General features: G+C 42.0%; 1 protein-coding gene across 5 annotated transcripts in view; it reads right to left on the reverse strand.

Moving 5' to 3' along the window:
• Positions 1–4,975: 4,975 nt before the first annotated feature.
• The window catches only part of STK38L (serine/threonine kinase 38 like), a 44,726-nt gene continuing 33,327 nt past the window's right edge, over positions 4,976–16,374 (reverse strand). For all 5 annotated transcript variants that reach the window (XM_030263482.4, XM_072923747.1, XM_030263483.4 and 2 more), the window contains exons 8-14: positions 16,083–16,185; positions 15,414–15,475; positions 13,838–13,955; positions 13,543–13,666; positions 11,212–11,307; positions 10,226–10,317; positions 4,976–9,054 (exon numbers count right to left, since the gene is read on the reverse strand). In XM_030263482.4, the coding sequence (XP_030119342.1) occupies positions 8,927–9,054; positions 10,226–10,317; positions 11,212–11,307; positions 13,543–13,666; positions 13,838–13,955; positions 15,414–15,475; positions 16,083–16,185 (723 nt within the window). In that variant the 3' untranslated portion in view covers positions 4,976–8,926. The remainder of the gene's footprint in view (positions 9,055–10,225; positions 10,318–11,211; positions 11,308–13,542; positions 13,667–13,837; positions 13,956–15,413; positions 15,476–16,082; positions 16,186–16,374) is intronic.

The following is a 16,374-nucleotide window of genomic DNA, read 5'->3' on the forward strand; positions in this document are numbered from 1 at the left end:
TTATTCATATACCACAACCGATACTGAGAAAATTTTTTAAGGATTTATTCCCAGGAAGTTTAAATGTCATCTTTTGTCCTGCTAAAATACTGTCTTGCCCCAGTTTTGAAGCTGGGAGCTCACTCCTCCAGGTCTGCATGATCAGTGGACACCCAAATGCTAAGGGGATTTCAGAAGTGAGTCAGCCACACTGAAAATGTTGCAAGGACTCAGGAATCACAGAAAGCTGAAGATGGCTGTTGTTATAAAGCTTGATGAGTTAAACATTTAAATAGTTCCCCAAAACTGTTTTAATGAGCTTAATAGCTAAACAGCTATTAAATACAAACTCTCTACATGGGAACATTAATGAGGACATTTAAAATCTTTGGGGTTTTTTTAACTGACTCACTAGAAACAAAACTACTGTACCTGATTCACATTTTATTTCATATTTTTTAGTGCAGTTGCAATTGGCTGTGGACATTTTTGGCACTCGGTCAGAAAATCAGATCAGTGTCTTGGCAGTATTTCTGCCTGTCGTGCTCCTCCTCCATGGTCAGTGTCAAGTCAGCCAGCACTTGGATAATTCCTACAAACATAAAGAGCTATCAGATCATTAACACAGATTTGAGACATCATTTATTATACTTGTTTCTTCTTCAAAGGTGATGATCGGGCTCTTTGCTGAACCTTTAATACATGACAGTAACTGGTGTTTATAGCACAGTTTGCCTCCAGTCTTGGCAGAGCAGGATCCCAGTTTATGTAAGGCACTGATTTTGAGTAGGCCACACTTGATATTTTTGCCCCATTTTAAGGTGAGCACTTTCTCTTGAGTAGCTTTCAGCAATAAAATAGGGAACACAACGCTTTATGTAAGCCACAGATAGCCTCTTTTCTCCAAACAACTTATACAACAATGTGCTAAAGGGGTAAAAATAACAATCAAACCTCGGGGCAGTTAAATAATAGCCTGTGATTGAGCAGTTTAAGTGTATTATTCCTCCTTTTTTCCTCTTCTGTCACATCCAAAGCATAGCATGTCTCAGCTGTTTCCCAGCACCTGGGAGCTGCTGTCCCAACGATGTGGATCTCTGTGTATTTGCTGGGACCAAGCTGGCCCCACACACACTTCACTGACAAGACCTGGGAGGGGGAACACTGGGAGACACTCTGCATTTATTAGGGTGCTACTTCTCACAAAAACACCCCTGAGTGACTGCTTGGGGCAAGCCAGACGACTTTTTTTCTGCTGAAACTTAATAGCAGGAAACTGAAGTGACTCAGTTTTGTAAGTACAGAGATTTTTCCTAACCTTTTCTCCCAGAACACTAATGTTTATGGTTTCCCCTAAGACCGTGGCCTTATATAGCTGAAAGTATACAATCAAGTGTGGTTTTGTAGAAGACATATGAACAAGTTAACTAGTTACAAGAATTAATCTTTTTTTTTTTTTTTTTTTTAATCTATTTCAGTCTGCTATTTGTATTTTATTTTGCTTGAAGGTCACTGGATTACTTTTAAGGGTACCACAAGCAATTTACTGACTTTGCTTCAAATTCTGTGTCTATGTATTGGCAAAATCTGCTGTCACTTTAAAGCAATATTTCTTCCCCAAAGCAGAGAGTCTTTAGCTTCAAAAATTATATAAATAGCATAATCATACGGTCACTGGCCAATAGTAAAAATAGGCTCTTTAAAATTACTTATGCTCAATAATTACTATGGAAGCCCCTCAGAGAAGCAAAAAACAGCACCAAAAAAATAAAAATCAGGCTTCACTAGCAACAAACTGTGCTGTGCTGGCACAATACCAGGAGCATGGATTGTGTTCTGCAGTATCCAACTGGATTGTGACAGGCATATACTCTGGCCTTGGACATCTGGGAATCATGGACAAATTCCTTTCATGATGAAACAAGTTTAGCTTGAGAAAACATCCGAATCCCTCTCTAATCTCAGTATTGGAGCCAGCAGGATGACAATTTAGTGTGTGATTTTCTAACAAAATTAAAGGCAATTCAAAGAATTAACATTTTCCAAGGTGCCTGCTTAATTTCAGAGTCCAGGCTTGCAAGGTTTTTGCCCACAAAAATTGCAAACCTTGCTTGCAAATCTCTTCCCCCAGAGTTTCTCAATTTGGTGGTGTCACTTCTGATTTAAATACAAAATAATCTTCAGTTTTGAAATAGCCTTTTTGTTTCTGGCAGAAGCTGGTAGTTTCTGAATGTCTAATGAGAGCCTAAAAGTGGCATTTAAATAAATAGTACATTTTCCAAAGTTTCCTCAAGGCATTAGTTTGATTTTGGTTATTAAAAAACAGGTAATATTGTCCTGTTTAACACCAGAAGTGCCATGTGAGTTACCACTGTGTTTGAAGCCAAAAGACCTCCTTCTCCACACACTGCTTTTCAACCAGCTGAGTTGTATAAACAGTGAAATCCTTTTGTCTCATTTGTAAGGAACACCAAGGCATGGCATCAGCAACCAGTTTGCTCTGAAGACCATCCTTGTTCCTGGTTTCTTTGGGCTTTAGATAGGGATCTTCTGCTGATGTCAGTGGGAGTTGGATGAGACCTCAAAGAAAACCTGCTGAAGATCTTGACGTCTGTGTGTCTAGATTGCCAGTGATTTCACCCTGTCCTGATCAAAAGAGTCACTGAAGTTCTTATCTGATCATCCACTAGTATTAAGCAGATACAGTGAAGTCAGAAGTAGAAGCGGGGAAATGAAGTGTCCAAAACTGTTGCAGTTTTGCATTCCCAGTAAATCACTGCTCCCATTTCCAGGTGGTTTTGTGTGTGGCCACAGGTGCCCAGACGAGGTTGGGGGCAATATCTTGGCATCTGCCTCCAGCTGAGCTCCATCACTTCCATCCCCCGGCCTGTACAGCCCTGCTGGGGACAGGTCCTGCACAGAGCTCTGGAAGGAAGGACTTGTGTTACCTCCATGTGTCTGTAACACTCTCTCTGTGGCTGCAGTTTCTCTTCCAAGACGTGGAGCAGGGACTATGGTTATACTTCTACACAACAACTTCACTCTGCTGATGAGCCGCCCTCATCCTTCAATTCCAAGGGCAGGAAATGTTAAAACAAAGGAGAAAGATTTAGTCTTTGGAGCAGGGAGGATGGGCAGAGGCACCTGGAGGGGAAGGAGATGCTGCCAGTGGAAGTGAACTGCCTGGAGGCTGCATGGAGAGCCAGCACGTATTCCTGGAGGAGGGAGAAGCCGCAGCAGATGGTGGCTCACTAGAAACAGACTAAAGCAGCTGGTACAGAAACAAGATGTGGCACTGAGGGTCGGTTCAGATCCGAAACAAACTGTTCCTAGCAGAGCTTGGGCTTGGTTGGGAAAGGAGAACCCTGTGCTCATTCCCTCTTCAGCACAAGGAGATTGCAGTCTGTATGCCCTGTCTCCCCCAGGAACAGAGACCTCCAAGGGCTCAGATAACCCAGGAGTGGCACTGGGAGGAGCAGGAGGTGGCAGGGATGAGCTCCTGCTGCGTTGGAGAGATTAATTTCCTCTCACACCCACTGCAGCAGTGTTCCTGAGTGATGAAGTGTCCAAACCCTGGTGCCAGTTCAGTGTGTGTGACAGACACAACAATTTTCCCTTCAGCTGTCCCAGTATTAATGCACCTGGAAGCTGGTGGATTTTAGGAGCAGGCATCCCACGCTGCAGAGCCTGGCACAGCTGAACTCAGAGTGGCTCACAAGGAATAGGGCCTGCACCCACCTTAGAACCTGCTTTCCCCTGGGAAATTCAGCTGTGGGGCAGGCATTTTAGTACCTCTCCCATATTCAAAATTTACATGTGTGATGAATCACATTACCTTAGAGCAATGGAGTCACAGAACCACGAAGGCTGGAAAAGACCTCCAAGATTGTTGGGTCCAGCTTGTGCCTGATCCCCACCTTGTCACCCAGACCAGAGCACTGAGTACCACATCCAATCCTTCCTTAAAAACCTGGGGATTCTAAACCTCCCTGGGCAACCCCTTCCAATGCTGACATTTCCAATGCCAATGCCTACATTTCCAGACACATTAAGCACTTCCTGAACTGCAAATATACCCTTGCCTAGTCGAGCTGGGAGCCACTATTGTTCCCACTCCCAAGACAGACAGTTTTGGATTTTCCTCCCTTCTCCCTCCTTAGGAAGATCGTCAGAAAAAGCCTTTTATTGTCCAAAGCATTATTGTTTTGCTTAGGTACAAAGGAATGAAAAATGTAGGTATTTGCAGTATGTCTTACAAACTCTAAACTAATATAAGATTTAACAAGAGATTTACCCATGCTGAAGGCATAGCCTTTATATTTGCCATTCCAGTGCTTTTTCTGAGGAATACCTGATTTGGTAATGCAAGGAGGTATTTCCTTATGATGTGTAGCTCTGCCATACAATCATGCACAGTGAAGGGAAGAAAGGGGTGATCCCATTAAATAGAATTAGCAAAATTTTGTTGTATTTTTACCTTTACTGAGAGCAGCAATTCTGGAGTGAAGGGAGAGAGGCCTCCTGTTGTTCTCAGGAGGGCTCCAGACAAGGCCAGGCAGTGTCTGCTCACTTCTCTTGGCTTTCAGCTGCTCCACTCTGATCATCTTTTTACACAACTTCCACTGCTTCTGCTGCTGCTCTGAACTTGGCAGGGAAAGTGGAACAGTAGGACAGAAAGGCTTCTATATAGTGGATCAAAGGATACAACTGCCCCTGGAAGCCTTTCCTGGATGAATTACAGCCTATGGGGAAGATAAGACTCTGGAGAAGAATCAGTACCCATTTGAAAAGTAGCTTCTTCATGTGACTGCAGGTGGGACAAGTCAAAGAATATTTGCTTTCTCTACTTTCTGATTGAGTGTAACAACACTGGGGTGTTTTGTTGTCCGTGGAATTCAAGATGAGAATCCACCAAATAGGATCTCAATTCCTTTGATGTCTCCCATTCTGGAAAAGAAATCCAGTACGCTGGGGTGAAAGAAACAAAAACTGCAACTTTACAAAAAGAATGCTACTTTTATTCTCAAATGCTGTAAAAAGCCTCATATAAATTTTTATAATGCTTCTATGTAACTTTCCCAACCACAACTAACGAAACAGTCTAGGAAAAATATAGCAGTTGCCATTTTGACTCCAAGAACGAGCTGCTGTGAGATCCCAACAGTAAAAGGACAAGGTACAGTGTGTTACAACGCCTGTAATTGCTTGTGTTATTGAGAAAGTGAGAGCACTTCCTAAGCATTACCTGGGCTAGACTGCAGCATTCCCTGCTTGCTGGGCACAGCAGGAATGCCACCCCTGGGGAAGGAGCTGACAGCAGAGCTGAGTGCTGTTCCCAGTGCCCATTCCTGGTGCCCCCTGGCTGAACTCCCCCTGGCAGATAAGGTGCCCTTATCCCAGACTGTCTCCAGCGGCTCAGGTGGGGAACAATTGACCTATAAAAATAACACTTCTATAACTCTCCAGCAAGGCAAATTGAACAGTGCAAATGCAGTTTCAACAAGATTTGATTTCTGAATGCTGGCAATTTTTTTAAACTCCTTTTGCACATGAGACAACCTCTGCTGATGTCCTGTACCTAAGGCCACTCGCTCATGATTGGAGATGGAACGAAGTGCAAAAGCTCAGCTGCAGTTCCCAATCCAAGCTTCCTCCCCACTTTCAGGGAATTCCAATTCAGAATTTGGATTCAGGCTCTCCACTTCAATGCACTCAAGTTTTCCCTGCTGGAATAGGTAAATGTCCCAGCAAACCTCTGATAACAATTTGCATACACAATTTCACGTTTTAACAAAAGTTTAACAAAACATACTTCCAGAAAATAAATTTTCACATGGTTGCAATCATCAAGCCATTTCAGGATCTTTGGTACTCCAAGAAAAATAAATGGCACAGTGACAAACATTGCCAAAGGAAAACACACAACCATCCAAAGGAATCAGACAGAAAAAAACCCCAAAATTAAAGATATGTTGCACTTCCATTTTTTTTTTGAAAGCCAGTGTAGATTAATCTGCTGTTCTCCTTAATCAATTACAGTGTCACAGTTTCACCTTTAGAAAAAAAACCCCTATCATCCTAAAAGCAGTAGTTAATATTGTTTAACTTGACTTACTGATTAAAATAATGCTATGTTTACAAAAAAAATTTAAAAACTCAACTATCACAATACAGGAGTTTATGCTAGATAGGCTGCAGGCTGTTTCCTTATGGATATAACTCCTATGTGAGCACTGATATGATTAATCATCTGCAGTTTTAAATTAGTATTATCTTTAGTGTTGCAAGTAGAAGGGTTGAGCTTTTTCCCGAGTTTGTAAACCAGTGAGTATGTACAGACAGAGTTGTTTAATAGATAGCTTTAAATTAAATGTGTATTTCTCTGTCCTCCCCTCAGCCCCACAAGAAAAAAAAAAAAAAAATCACCAGTATCATTGAGCATTTGCAGTTTCCATGAAACTGAGCTTGTCTGAACAAGTTTGAGCAAAGACTTCTTTGCAGTTAATGGGGTTACTGTGCTCTTCTGAGACGTGGTAGTTCCAGGAATTCTAATTCCAGTGCACACAGTGCCCCATGGATGAGACTGGAAATTAAAACCAATGAAAATTATTTTGAATAGCAGTGTCCTTTGAGGCCAAGTTTGCAACTCAGGAGTTTTTTTCTCCTGCCTGAGCTGCTCCGTTTTGGAGTCAAGGCCTTAAGGAAAGGCATTTCCTTTCCAGAGAAGCCTCAGGAGCTGTAGAACAATGCCTGAAAGGTGGATTTAAGCGAGTTATTGTTTTTCTACAGCCTTTGGATGGCCACAGGTTGAGCCTCAGCATTCTGACAAGGCTAAGAACAACACTGGAGGAATTTTTAAGGACCTTGCCCCAACAGCAGTACAGGGATGTTAACTGGTGTAAGGTCTGGGAAGCAAATCTGGGAGATCAAGGAGCTGTTCCCACCTCAGTCCAGCATTCAGACAGCTCAGCTTAGCTTTGCTCTAACACTGGATGGGCCTGAGGCAGTGGCTACTTCTCCTTGAGGAACTGAAGACTGAAACTGTTTGGTATGAGCAACAGATATTAGATGCTTCAGGGGAGACAAAACCATGGAGGAAAGGCTGGATCAGGGATCTTGGCTGGATCAGGGAAGAGTACCTGCCCATCAGAGGCATTGATGCACAGAAACCTTGCTGGCAAATGGGCTCTTATGCAACAGATGAACATTCCAGTATGTTTTTCAGAGTATACAAATAATTCAGAACAGCTGATACCACAGTGCCTAACAGCACTAAATATTTCTCTAATGGCTTTATAACAGTAGTTCCCATATTGCTACCAAAGTCTGTCCAGTGGAATCTTTCCTGCTGTATGCCAAAACACCCTGTGTTCCACTCAGAGGAGGCTGCAGAGGTTTTAGGGTGCCTTTCACTGGTGTTCAGAGGAGGGAGACAGCAACAGTGACTCTGCTTCTTCAGTCACTGGGGAATTGTTCACTGCTGTACATCCCTTGACCAGAAAATGACAGCAGAGATCTCTGCTGTACTGTGACAGATTCAAAGCCCTGCAGATAAGCTGTAAGTACAGGCAGAGAATGTCACCAGTGACCAGATAATTGCAAACTGCTCAGGCAGTACAATTCAGTCCTGAACTACTGCTGGGCTGATGAATAAAACCAGAGCCTGCACATGGAGGTATTTCTGCTTCTGCTTCCTCTGCCTGGGGAAAGGAGACCTGGCTTGGCTGTCAGCTTGTCACCATCCTGCAGACTGGCCACAAGAACATTTAGGTGGTCCCTGGAAATTGGGCTGCAGCTGATCCCTTCTAATCCCATGGCCATGCCAGGTGGAAATCTTGGAAGAAAAGGAGTCCACTGGAGAGTCTGAATCTAGTGAGACACTCCATTTCCTCTCTGTGAGCAGAGGCTGCAATTCTGGGGAGGTTAGAGCAGGATCCCTTCTGCCTGCAGCTGCTCAGGGAGGCAAGAAAAGAAAAAGCACCAATCTGATCACTTCTCTAGAACACATTTTGCACAGAGAGAAGAGAATGTTTGAATTAAGAGCAGCTCAAAGATGATTTGCTTTAGAGCAGAGGCAGGAATGCAGTCTTGGAAACTCAGTCATCTCCTCAAAACTTCATAAAAGAACCTTTCCCTTCTGCTAAAAATATTGATACTTTTTACTCAGATTACTTTTTTCTTCTGAAATTGCCAGCCAGCAAGCTTCATCACTTCTAACAGCAATACTGCCAATGATCATTTAAAGCAGAAATACCACTAAACAAATCACAGGGACTGCCTCACTACCACACACTGTGGGAAAAGGGACAAAAGGGATGATGATGATGAAGGGCTGATAAAGTCCTGCACTCAGGGCAAGAGAGGGCACACAGGACACAAGGAGGCCCAGAGAACACTGCTATTTAAAGTAATTCCATGTGCTACACTCATGGGGGATCTGCAGACCCCAAATGGAACACCCTTGAACAACTGCTCAGAGAGGTTTGCAACTGTGGACAGTTTTCTTTATACTGCATATCTAAACCCCACCAGCTGAGCAGTACAACAACAATGCTGCATCAAATGATATGTTTCCCTCCTGGGTGGATTAGATGGTTTACAGTACAAACAAAGCCACAGTACAGAGAGGCATAATTAACCGTTATCCACACATAGGCAGTGCAGGAAAAGCGATGCACGTTCCTTTTATTCCAGTACCTTTGTATAATAAAGTTAACAAAAATGTTCAAATATTAAAAAAAAAAAAAAAAAAAGGAAAAAAAAAAAAGCCAGCTGGCACTGCCAACTAATTCCTGTAGTAGTCTTAGAAATCCTAATCCTGTAGAATTTCTGTGTGAAATCGATGCGCACCAGAGTCGATGTGTTGATAACTAACGCCAAGCGGGCCTGGTGATGCAGCTACCTGAGGTTTGTGTTTGCAATTTCCTTCGGGGGGTTGTGTTCTGTTTCACAACTTCCCAGCTTTCATGTAGGAAGGGATGGAGCCACGCTGGGTGAGCCCTTCAAACCTCTTGTAGGTGTAATTGAGGAAAACCCAGTCTTTGGATTTGTAGTCAGGTTCCGTTGTGTTTGGCACTAGAATTCAGAAACAAATGCAAACAACACACATTAAGAGTTAAACCCAGGCTGCTTCTGAGAGGACTTCTCACAGAGCTAAACAGCCCTGAACTCTTATTTCCTTAGTCAGCAGAAACTCCTGGAAGAAATCGTGTTTCTAAACAGATCAGTTACCTTTTGTCAGTGGTCTGAGTTACAATTTCAGCAGAGCACTCTGAAGCAGAAAAAGGGGGGTTTTGGTTTTGCCTTTTTTTAAAAATTATGTCTACAGACTCTACCAGGTTTCCATACCTTGACAGAAGCCTCTAACACACCCACAGGATACACCATTACAAACCTCATGACATTTCTGATGTTTTGATTTTTAGGTATCTACATGTACAGTACCATTTTCAGTGGGTCTGAAATGTCAAAATAATATAAATGTTCTTGGCATTATACAAATATGGATTTAACCGGCTTAGGCACTGGAGATGTGTTGCTTTGCATCAAAAGGACAAACTTCCTCACCATTAAATAAAAGCCATTTCAGAAAAAAAAAATAAACAACAGCTTTTGGACAATTCTTATGGCTGTTAACACAGCTACACTTAGCAGACAGCAATTAATCACTGTTAAGCATCTGCCAATCTTCAAGTAACTGAAAACAGTGGGACATAGGATTATTTGTATGTCACAGAACCAAGCCTTTTACATATGAAAATTTCCTGTAACTTGCTAAAAGAAATCAGCAACTAAAAAAACCCCTGAAGTGATTTACAGAGCAACTCAGGTTCATCAAATACCGCTTTAAGTAATCAATTGTCTGAAAATTCTTACCCACAAATATCTCAACAATTATGTTTGGCACAAACCTCAAAAGTCACTGAAGATGAAAAGCAAATCAGTGCATGATGTTCTACCAGAATCTGGTTAGGCAGACTGCTTGGCAGAAAACTCCACTGCTTTCTGTGCTCCCTACCTGTGCAAACCATTTTTACCTAGAGTTTGGACTCTTAAAATCTCTGGCCTTTGCAGCTATGAGAGATCACAGGTTTACATTCATATTTCAGAGAAAATATAAAGACTTGATCTAGAGATTAACTTGATTGGGGCATCAGAAAAACTAATATAAACAACCACAAAGGCATCTGTGCAGTCTTCTGGTGTGTCACAGATGGAGATTTGGAATTTACAGTGGCAGTCTCACCTGGCTGTAAAATGTCTGACTCAGGAAATTCATCAAAGTTGGAAGTATCATCAATACTTTTGATTTCTATAGGGATTGCAGCTGGTCTTTCCCTGCAAATACAGATAAATGCCAGAAGAGTGAATATTGGGAAATGAGACATTAAGTTACAGTTTTAACTTAGCTTTTTACACTTACAACTTTCCCTAATGCAGAGCACATGGGTTCCACTGAGTGCATCACAGATGAATCTGACTCTCCTGTTTGCTGACACCATGGGGAGATTTTTTTGGTTCCCTGTCCCTATTGGTGTCTTCCTGGCAGGCTTGGAGCAAACATCTTTAAGTGAGAGAGCATCCCACACTTATCTGCCACACAGCTATCACCCTGATCTTGTCACCAGCCACCACTCTGGTTACCCTGTTTCACAAACCCAGCCCAGCAGGATTGCACTTGCACCCAGAGCTTTACAATGCCAGTGCTGATCAGCCTGGACCTCATCCAAAACCTTTGGACTGTAGCTCCTCTTTGTGACACTCAGCATCTCCCTCCCAAACCAGGCTGGCTCTGCTTTAGCACCTCCACAGTCAGGGAGCCCTTGAAGGAGTTCTAAGGTGGCTTTTGAAAATGCCCAAGGAATCTGTGCCAGCAAAACGTTCACACTGGGACACAGCACTGTGGGAAAGGCAGTGATTTACACCTGTAAACTCACCACAGTTCTAATTACTACACTTACCATTAAATCCACAGCCACCCTACAACCATTTCTTTCCATTCTGGACAGTCTGGAACAATCTGAGGTATCTCAAAATCAGCTAAACTCTGACCATTTCTATTCATGTCAGCAAGGCCAGAAAACCTTCACTGTCACCTCCCTACTCCCAATAGCTGCCTTTCTAAATGAAAGATAAATTAGAAAAAATTGTCCTTGACATCACACAGCATGAAATTCTTGCTTTCATGGCTTTTATTCTCCCTGTAAAACACGTGTGTATATATATATATACCTGATATGTCCCCAGTCTACTCCTTCAAAAAATGGATGACTTTTTATTTCCTCTACTCCATTGCTACCAATTCTGTTTTCTGAGTCGATACAAAACCTGGAAAAGGGGAAAAAACATAGTGAATGTTATGATAAATTCCAACAGAAGCAACAGTATCCAGTATCAAGAATTTCAAGAAGTTCTGTAAAACTGTTCCACCACTTGGGGTAACAGCAAAGCATCCCATTGCATCTGGGAGAGAAGGGACACAGTAGAAGCAGAACATTGTTAAATCCCAAAACAAAAAGCTATGATGCCAATAACTGACACCTTTTCTAAACTGCTGTATCCCCATCTCCTAGGTTTGTGAAAAGTTGCATGTTCTGGTCCTGTAAGATCACTTTGGAATGGAGGCTTAAATCCCTACTACTGAGAACTGCCCTAGCATGCTCTCAACTATTTTAAATAAACATCCCCATCTCACAGTCAAACTAAGAAGAATAGATATACTTAGTAAATCAGGACTGCTCTCTGATGTCTATTTTGGAATCCCAGTGAGCCAGGCCATTCCAAACATGTCATGTTCCTAATTCTCCCCCTTCCCTCTCCTCAGAGGTGCAGGTGGTGCAAAGACTCAGGGCCTGTTTCTGATACAGCCCTGCTGCATAACCTCAGCTCAGACCCCACAAGAAATTGTTTGTTTATGAGAAGCAGGGATGAAATAGCAGGAAGAAAAAGGTGATATTGGAGACAGAGGACTGGCAAGATGGGGACTGTTACCTGCTCCAGCAGACCAGAAGGAAAAGCCTAACATCCTAAAGAAGGAAAATAGGCAGGTGGAAGCTCTCTGACAGCACAGTGACCTCAGAGATTTGTTCCAGGGAGAAGCAGAGGCTGACCCTTCTCCTCTGGACTGGAAAAGCCTTTTAAGTATCCTATCCAGGAGATGGGAATACCAAAATTTGACTAGGAATTCAATAAATCCCAGCCATCTTCTGCATGTGTAGCACAGCAGGTTAGGCTATAAACTGTACCCAATTATAAATTAAAGTTCTTTTGCTTGTAGTTGGGTGTCAGTGGGGAAGAAAACCTGCCTGTATCTGTATTGCAGCCCAGCAGGCTGGGTGGTGCCAAGGACTAACAACAGACCTCAAACCTGTAACAACACTCAGCCACAGGATTTGTCAGGCTTTGTCTGAACTTGAGCTTGTTTTAGTTTGGATTTATCTCTCTCCATAGCCCTTAGCATTGTCTGCACCTCCTTTTAAGCTAAAACACACGTTGCCTAACTTGTCCAAACTGTAATGGACAAAGTACCCAAAATGCCCAAGGTGGTTGCTGTCCAACCTGTTTTGACCTCATTTTAATAGATTACATATAACTAAGATGTTTTACCCCAGTTTTAACCCTTCTACTTGGTTAGGCAATGATAAATTCAGTAGTCTTTGTGTAAGTAGATGCATGAGCAAGACATGCTAACAAATACACTGAAATCTCTAAAAATTCCCCAAACACAGTTAGGATTGAGGAGGAAGAAATCCTCAGCAGTAATGCTCTGCTCAGCAGAGAGCTTGGGATGCTGACAAGGAAGGTTGAGCAGAACAGTAGAGAAATAGATACTGAAAATGCAATATTAATTGTTTGACACAGACTCATTCACGAGGATTAGTGACAGTTCAATTATTTGAGCTGTTAGTATTGCTAGCTGGATGCAGGATAACTGTTTGGTGTATTTGTTATGTTTTTGTAGGTTACTGGAGCACTGCTGGAACTAATTATAAATTCTAGTTTTGGGAAGCACATTCCCCTTTTTACCTGTAACAAAATGGTATAAAGCTGTAACATTAGCTTTGAAAAGGAAAAAAAGGAAAAAAAAAAAAATCAAACCCAAAACCAATGTACCCCCCAAACCCTCCCAGGACAAGAGAGCATTTCTGCCTGAGCTTGTCCCCAAAACCCTCACAAAAACCTCAATGCAAACTAAAAACTGGCATTTTGAAAGAAGTCAGTAAATCCAAGATATCCCAGGATTTCTGTCCAGTGAATTAAATACTGGTGAGAGGTATTTTCTTGCCACCTCAGAGAAGAAAAAAATTCTGTGTTGATCACTTTATTTTTTGGTCTGCTCTGTTTCTCCTTATACCATGGTACAAATCAAGATCATTCCAGCTTATTCATTCATGCTAAACAAGTGGCAAAGGGAAAAAGACTCTACAAATCCATCAAGGATGGTGACAGAAGAAACCAGTCTTTTCTCCAAAATAAAACTTCCTTCACACACAACAGAAATTTACCCTGATGGAAGATGACCCTGGCTGGGCAAGAGGCCAGAACTGGGTTTTTCTTACTGACCTTAGAATTAAATCCTTTGCTTTCTCCGAAATGGGCACCTCTGGAGGAAATACCAACGTTTCTTTCCAGTTCATAACTTTCCTGTAAGTCTCTTGTGGCGTTTCTGAGCAGAAAGGTGGATACCCTGCACAAACAAATAAACAATTAATAAACTGCTCCAGGAGAGCAGCGACCTGGGTCTCTGCTTTTGTCACTGGGGCTCCCAAATATAACAAGTATTAGCCAGAGGTTCGCTCTTCTCAACAAATGGTTCTGTTACCTTTGAACAACTCTTAAGTTGGGGTTTTTAACATACCTATTAGCATTTCATACATAATCACTCCCAAGGACCACCAGTCACAAAGCTTGTTGTACCCAGTCTGCATAAACACTTCTGGAGCAATATAGTCTGGGGTTCCCACAGTAGAATATGCCTGGAAAAAAGGAAACATCTGTTTAAAAGAGAACTAATGTGGTTTTACATTTTGCAATACCTTTTCCTGGGGACTTACATACAGGATCTTGTTGTTTGGGTGAGCAAGAATGCTTAATTTGAGAATGTACAGAAACTCAAGTCCCAAGGATATTACTCTTTTATATTAATAAACACAGAGAACCTCGAAAATAAATGGAAATCATCCTCTTTAACATGATGAAATCACAGAATATTGCAACTGCAATATCAAAGGTCACCTTAGCTTAAGTTTCAGGTAGCTGCATTACAAAAATATCCAAGAAGTCCTATTGTTGTTGTCTTTATTTTTAAAGGCATAATCAATGGGATATTCCCAGGTGTGACACTTATGATGCACAAGCCATGTATTGGGAATTTTTTACTGATGAAAAATCTTCAATGGGGCAGGAGGGAGAGAAAAAAACCCCAAAATCCAACAAAAAAAAACCAAAACAAACCAACCTTTAAAGACCATAAAAATCCCCCAAAAGCAGTTTTGCCACAAAAATATTTTACTTTAATTTGTCTGACCTTAAAGAAACACTCTGATTGAACAGACCCAAGCTATTTAGGACTGAACCAATGGAAAACCAAAAATGTGGCTCTTTTTCCAACAGTGTTGATGCAAATTGTCATTTTGGCCTTTTATTGCCTCTGTGGGACTGTTCTTCACCACACAGTTCTGCCACATCAGCCTTCACTGGACTTGAGATAAATTCTTTTTGAGATCTAATTCCAGGCTGGAATGAGGCTGTGAAATACAGCCCCACGAGGCAGTGTGGTGGCTGCAATGTAATCTCATTTCGTTTCATGAGGAAAGAAGAGACCACACAAAAGCTTTGGGGGAATTCTGCAGTAGATCACTTTTAAAAAAGGGTCTGGAAAAATAAAGGGTTCCAAAATTTGACAGCTGAGGTTTTTTTGGTGAAAATCATGGGCAGGCATGAAAGTCTGAAATGCCATGGCTGACAGACACTTTGCTTTGGTTTAGTTTATGCCATGAGTCCCCCATTATGTGGCCGCTCCTCACCACAAACCCAGGCTGCAGCACTCCAGCACCAGCACCCTCCCACAGCCTTTCCCCCACATTTCCATTCAGCAGAATGAGCTCTCTGAAAAGGAATCCTGCAGCCACACATCTGCTTGTGAATAAGCTGCAGGAATCAGAGCCAGGAGTCCACACACGGCTCGAACACGGGGCCAAGGACACCTGAGGGCTTGGGACAGATGCTCACGAGGCAAACAAAGGCAAAGAGAAGAGCAGAGTCTGCTATCCCAGCCTGGACCCCCTTCTTTTGAGTTAGTTGTGATTTTGGGAGCTTCTAGAGAGCCACATATGAGGGCCTTGGAGGTTTTCAAAACCTGGAGCATTAGCACTGAGTTTTCTGTAACTAGTTTAAAAGCAATCCAAGAATTATACGTTATTTAATTAACTCACCAGCTGTCGCCTGTTCTTCTTCCATGTTTCTGCTTTCCTCTTTGAGTTCATATTCTGAAACGCTAATTTACAAAGCAATTATTAAATAACAAGTGTATTTGTGAGGATTAAGAGAAAAATTATTTACAGGGCTCTAGTTTTAAATAACTATTTTGTATATTTAGAACCCTAGTCTAGAAACAAATACTTGATTATAACTAAAAATGGGACCATGAGAATAACTACTGTCCAATGCATAGCTGAAACTCATGTGAGTAGGACACACATCAGCAATTCTAAATTAGGACTTGCTAAAATTTTAGATCAGCTTCTGAAAAGTTTCATGAGACTGTCACTGACTTCAGTCCTTTTGGCACATGGAACTCATGCCCCTCCTGAAAGAACAGTTCTGGAACTTCACTAACATTATGAAAAACACATTAAAATATACTTACATTGCATTATGTGTGTTCATATCTCTGTATGAACGTGCAAAAACACATGACCACTGCAGAAATCATCATTTCTTGCCTGTGAAATGCTCCCATGACCCAGGAACAAGCATTTCCAGTTTTCCAATTAAATGCAATCAGCCTGCCCCATCTTGCTTATCCCAGCAGAAACACAGGTACAATGTACAGCTGCAGCTCAAAACCATTTACATGTTAAACTAGGACAGCTCACACTCACAGAAGTCACTTGGTGGGTTGTGTGTGAGGTTCCTGTAGAACTCTGTTCTGTGGGCTTTCTTTAAACCTGTGCAGAGCCCAAAATCAGATAGCTTTACATGACCCTAAAAAAAAAAATCAGAGAACACAGAACCATTATTTAGATAGGTAGTGCTTGAAAAAAAAAGAGCTTTAATCACTGCACACGCCCTCTCAGGCCATGATGGACTGGCACAGGACAAGCAGGGAAGCAAAGACTGAACCTTGGTGTACTGAAGGGTGTTTTCTCTCCAACAGGCTATGGCCTCCCAGAA

The sequence above is a fragment of the Taeniopygia guttata genome, chromosome 1A, assembly GCF_048771995.1.
Source record: "Taeniopygia guttata chromosome 1A, bTaeGut7.mat, whole genome shotgun sequence".
Taxonomy (NCBI): Eukaryota; Metazoa; Chordata; class Aves; order Passeriformes; family Estrildidae; genus Taeniopygia; species Taeniopygia guttata.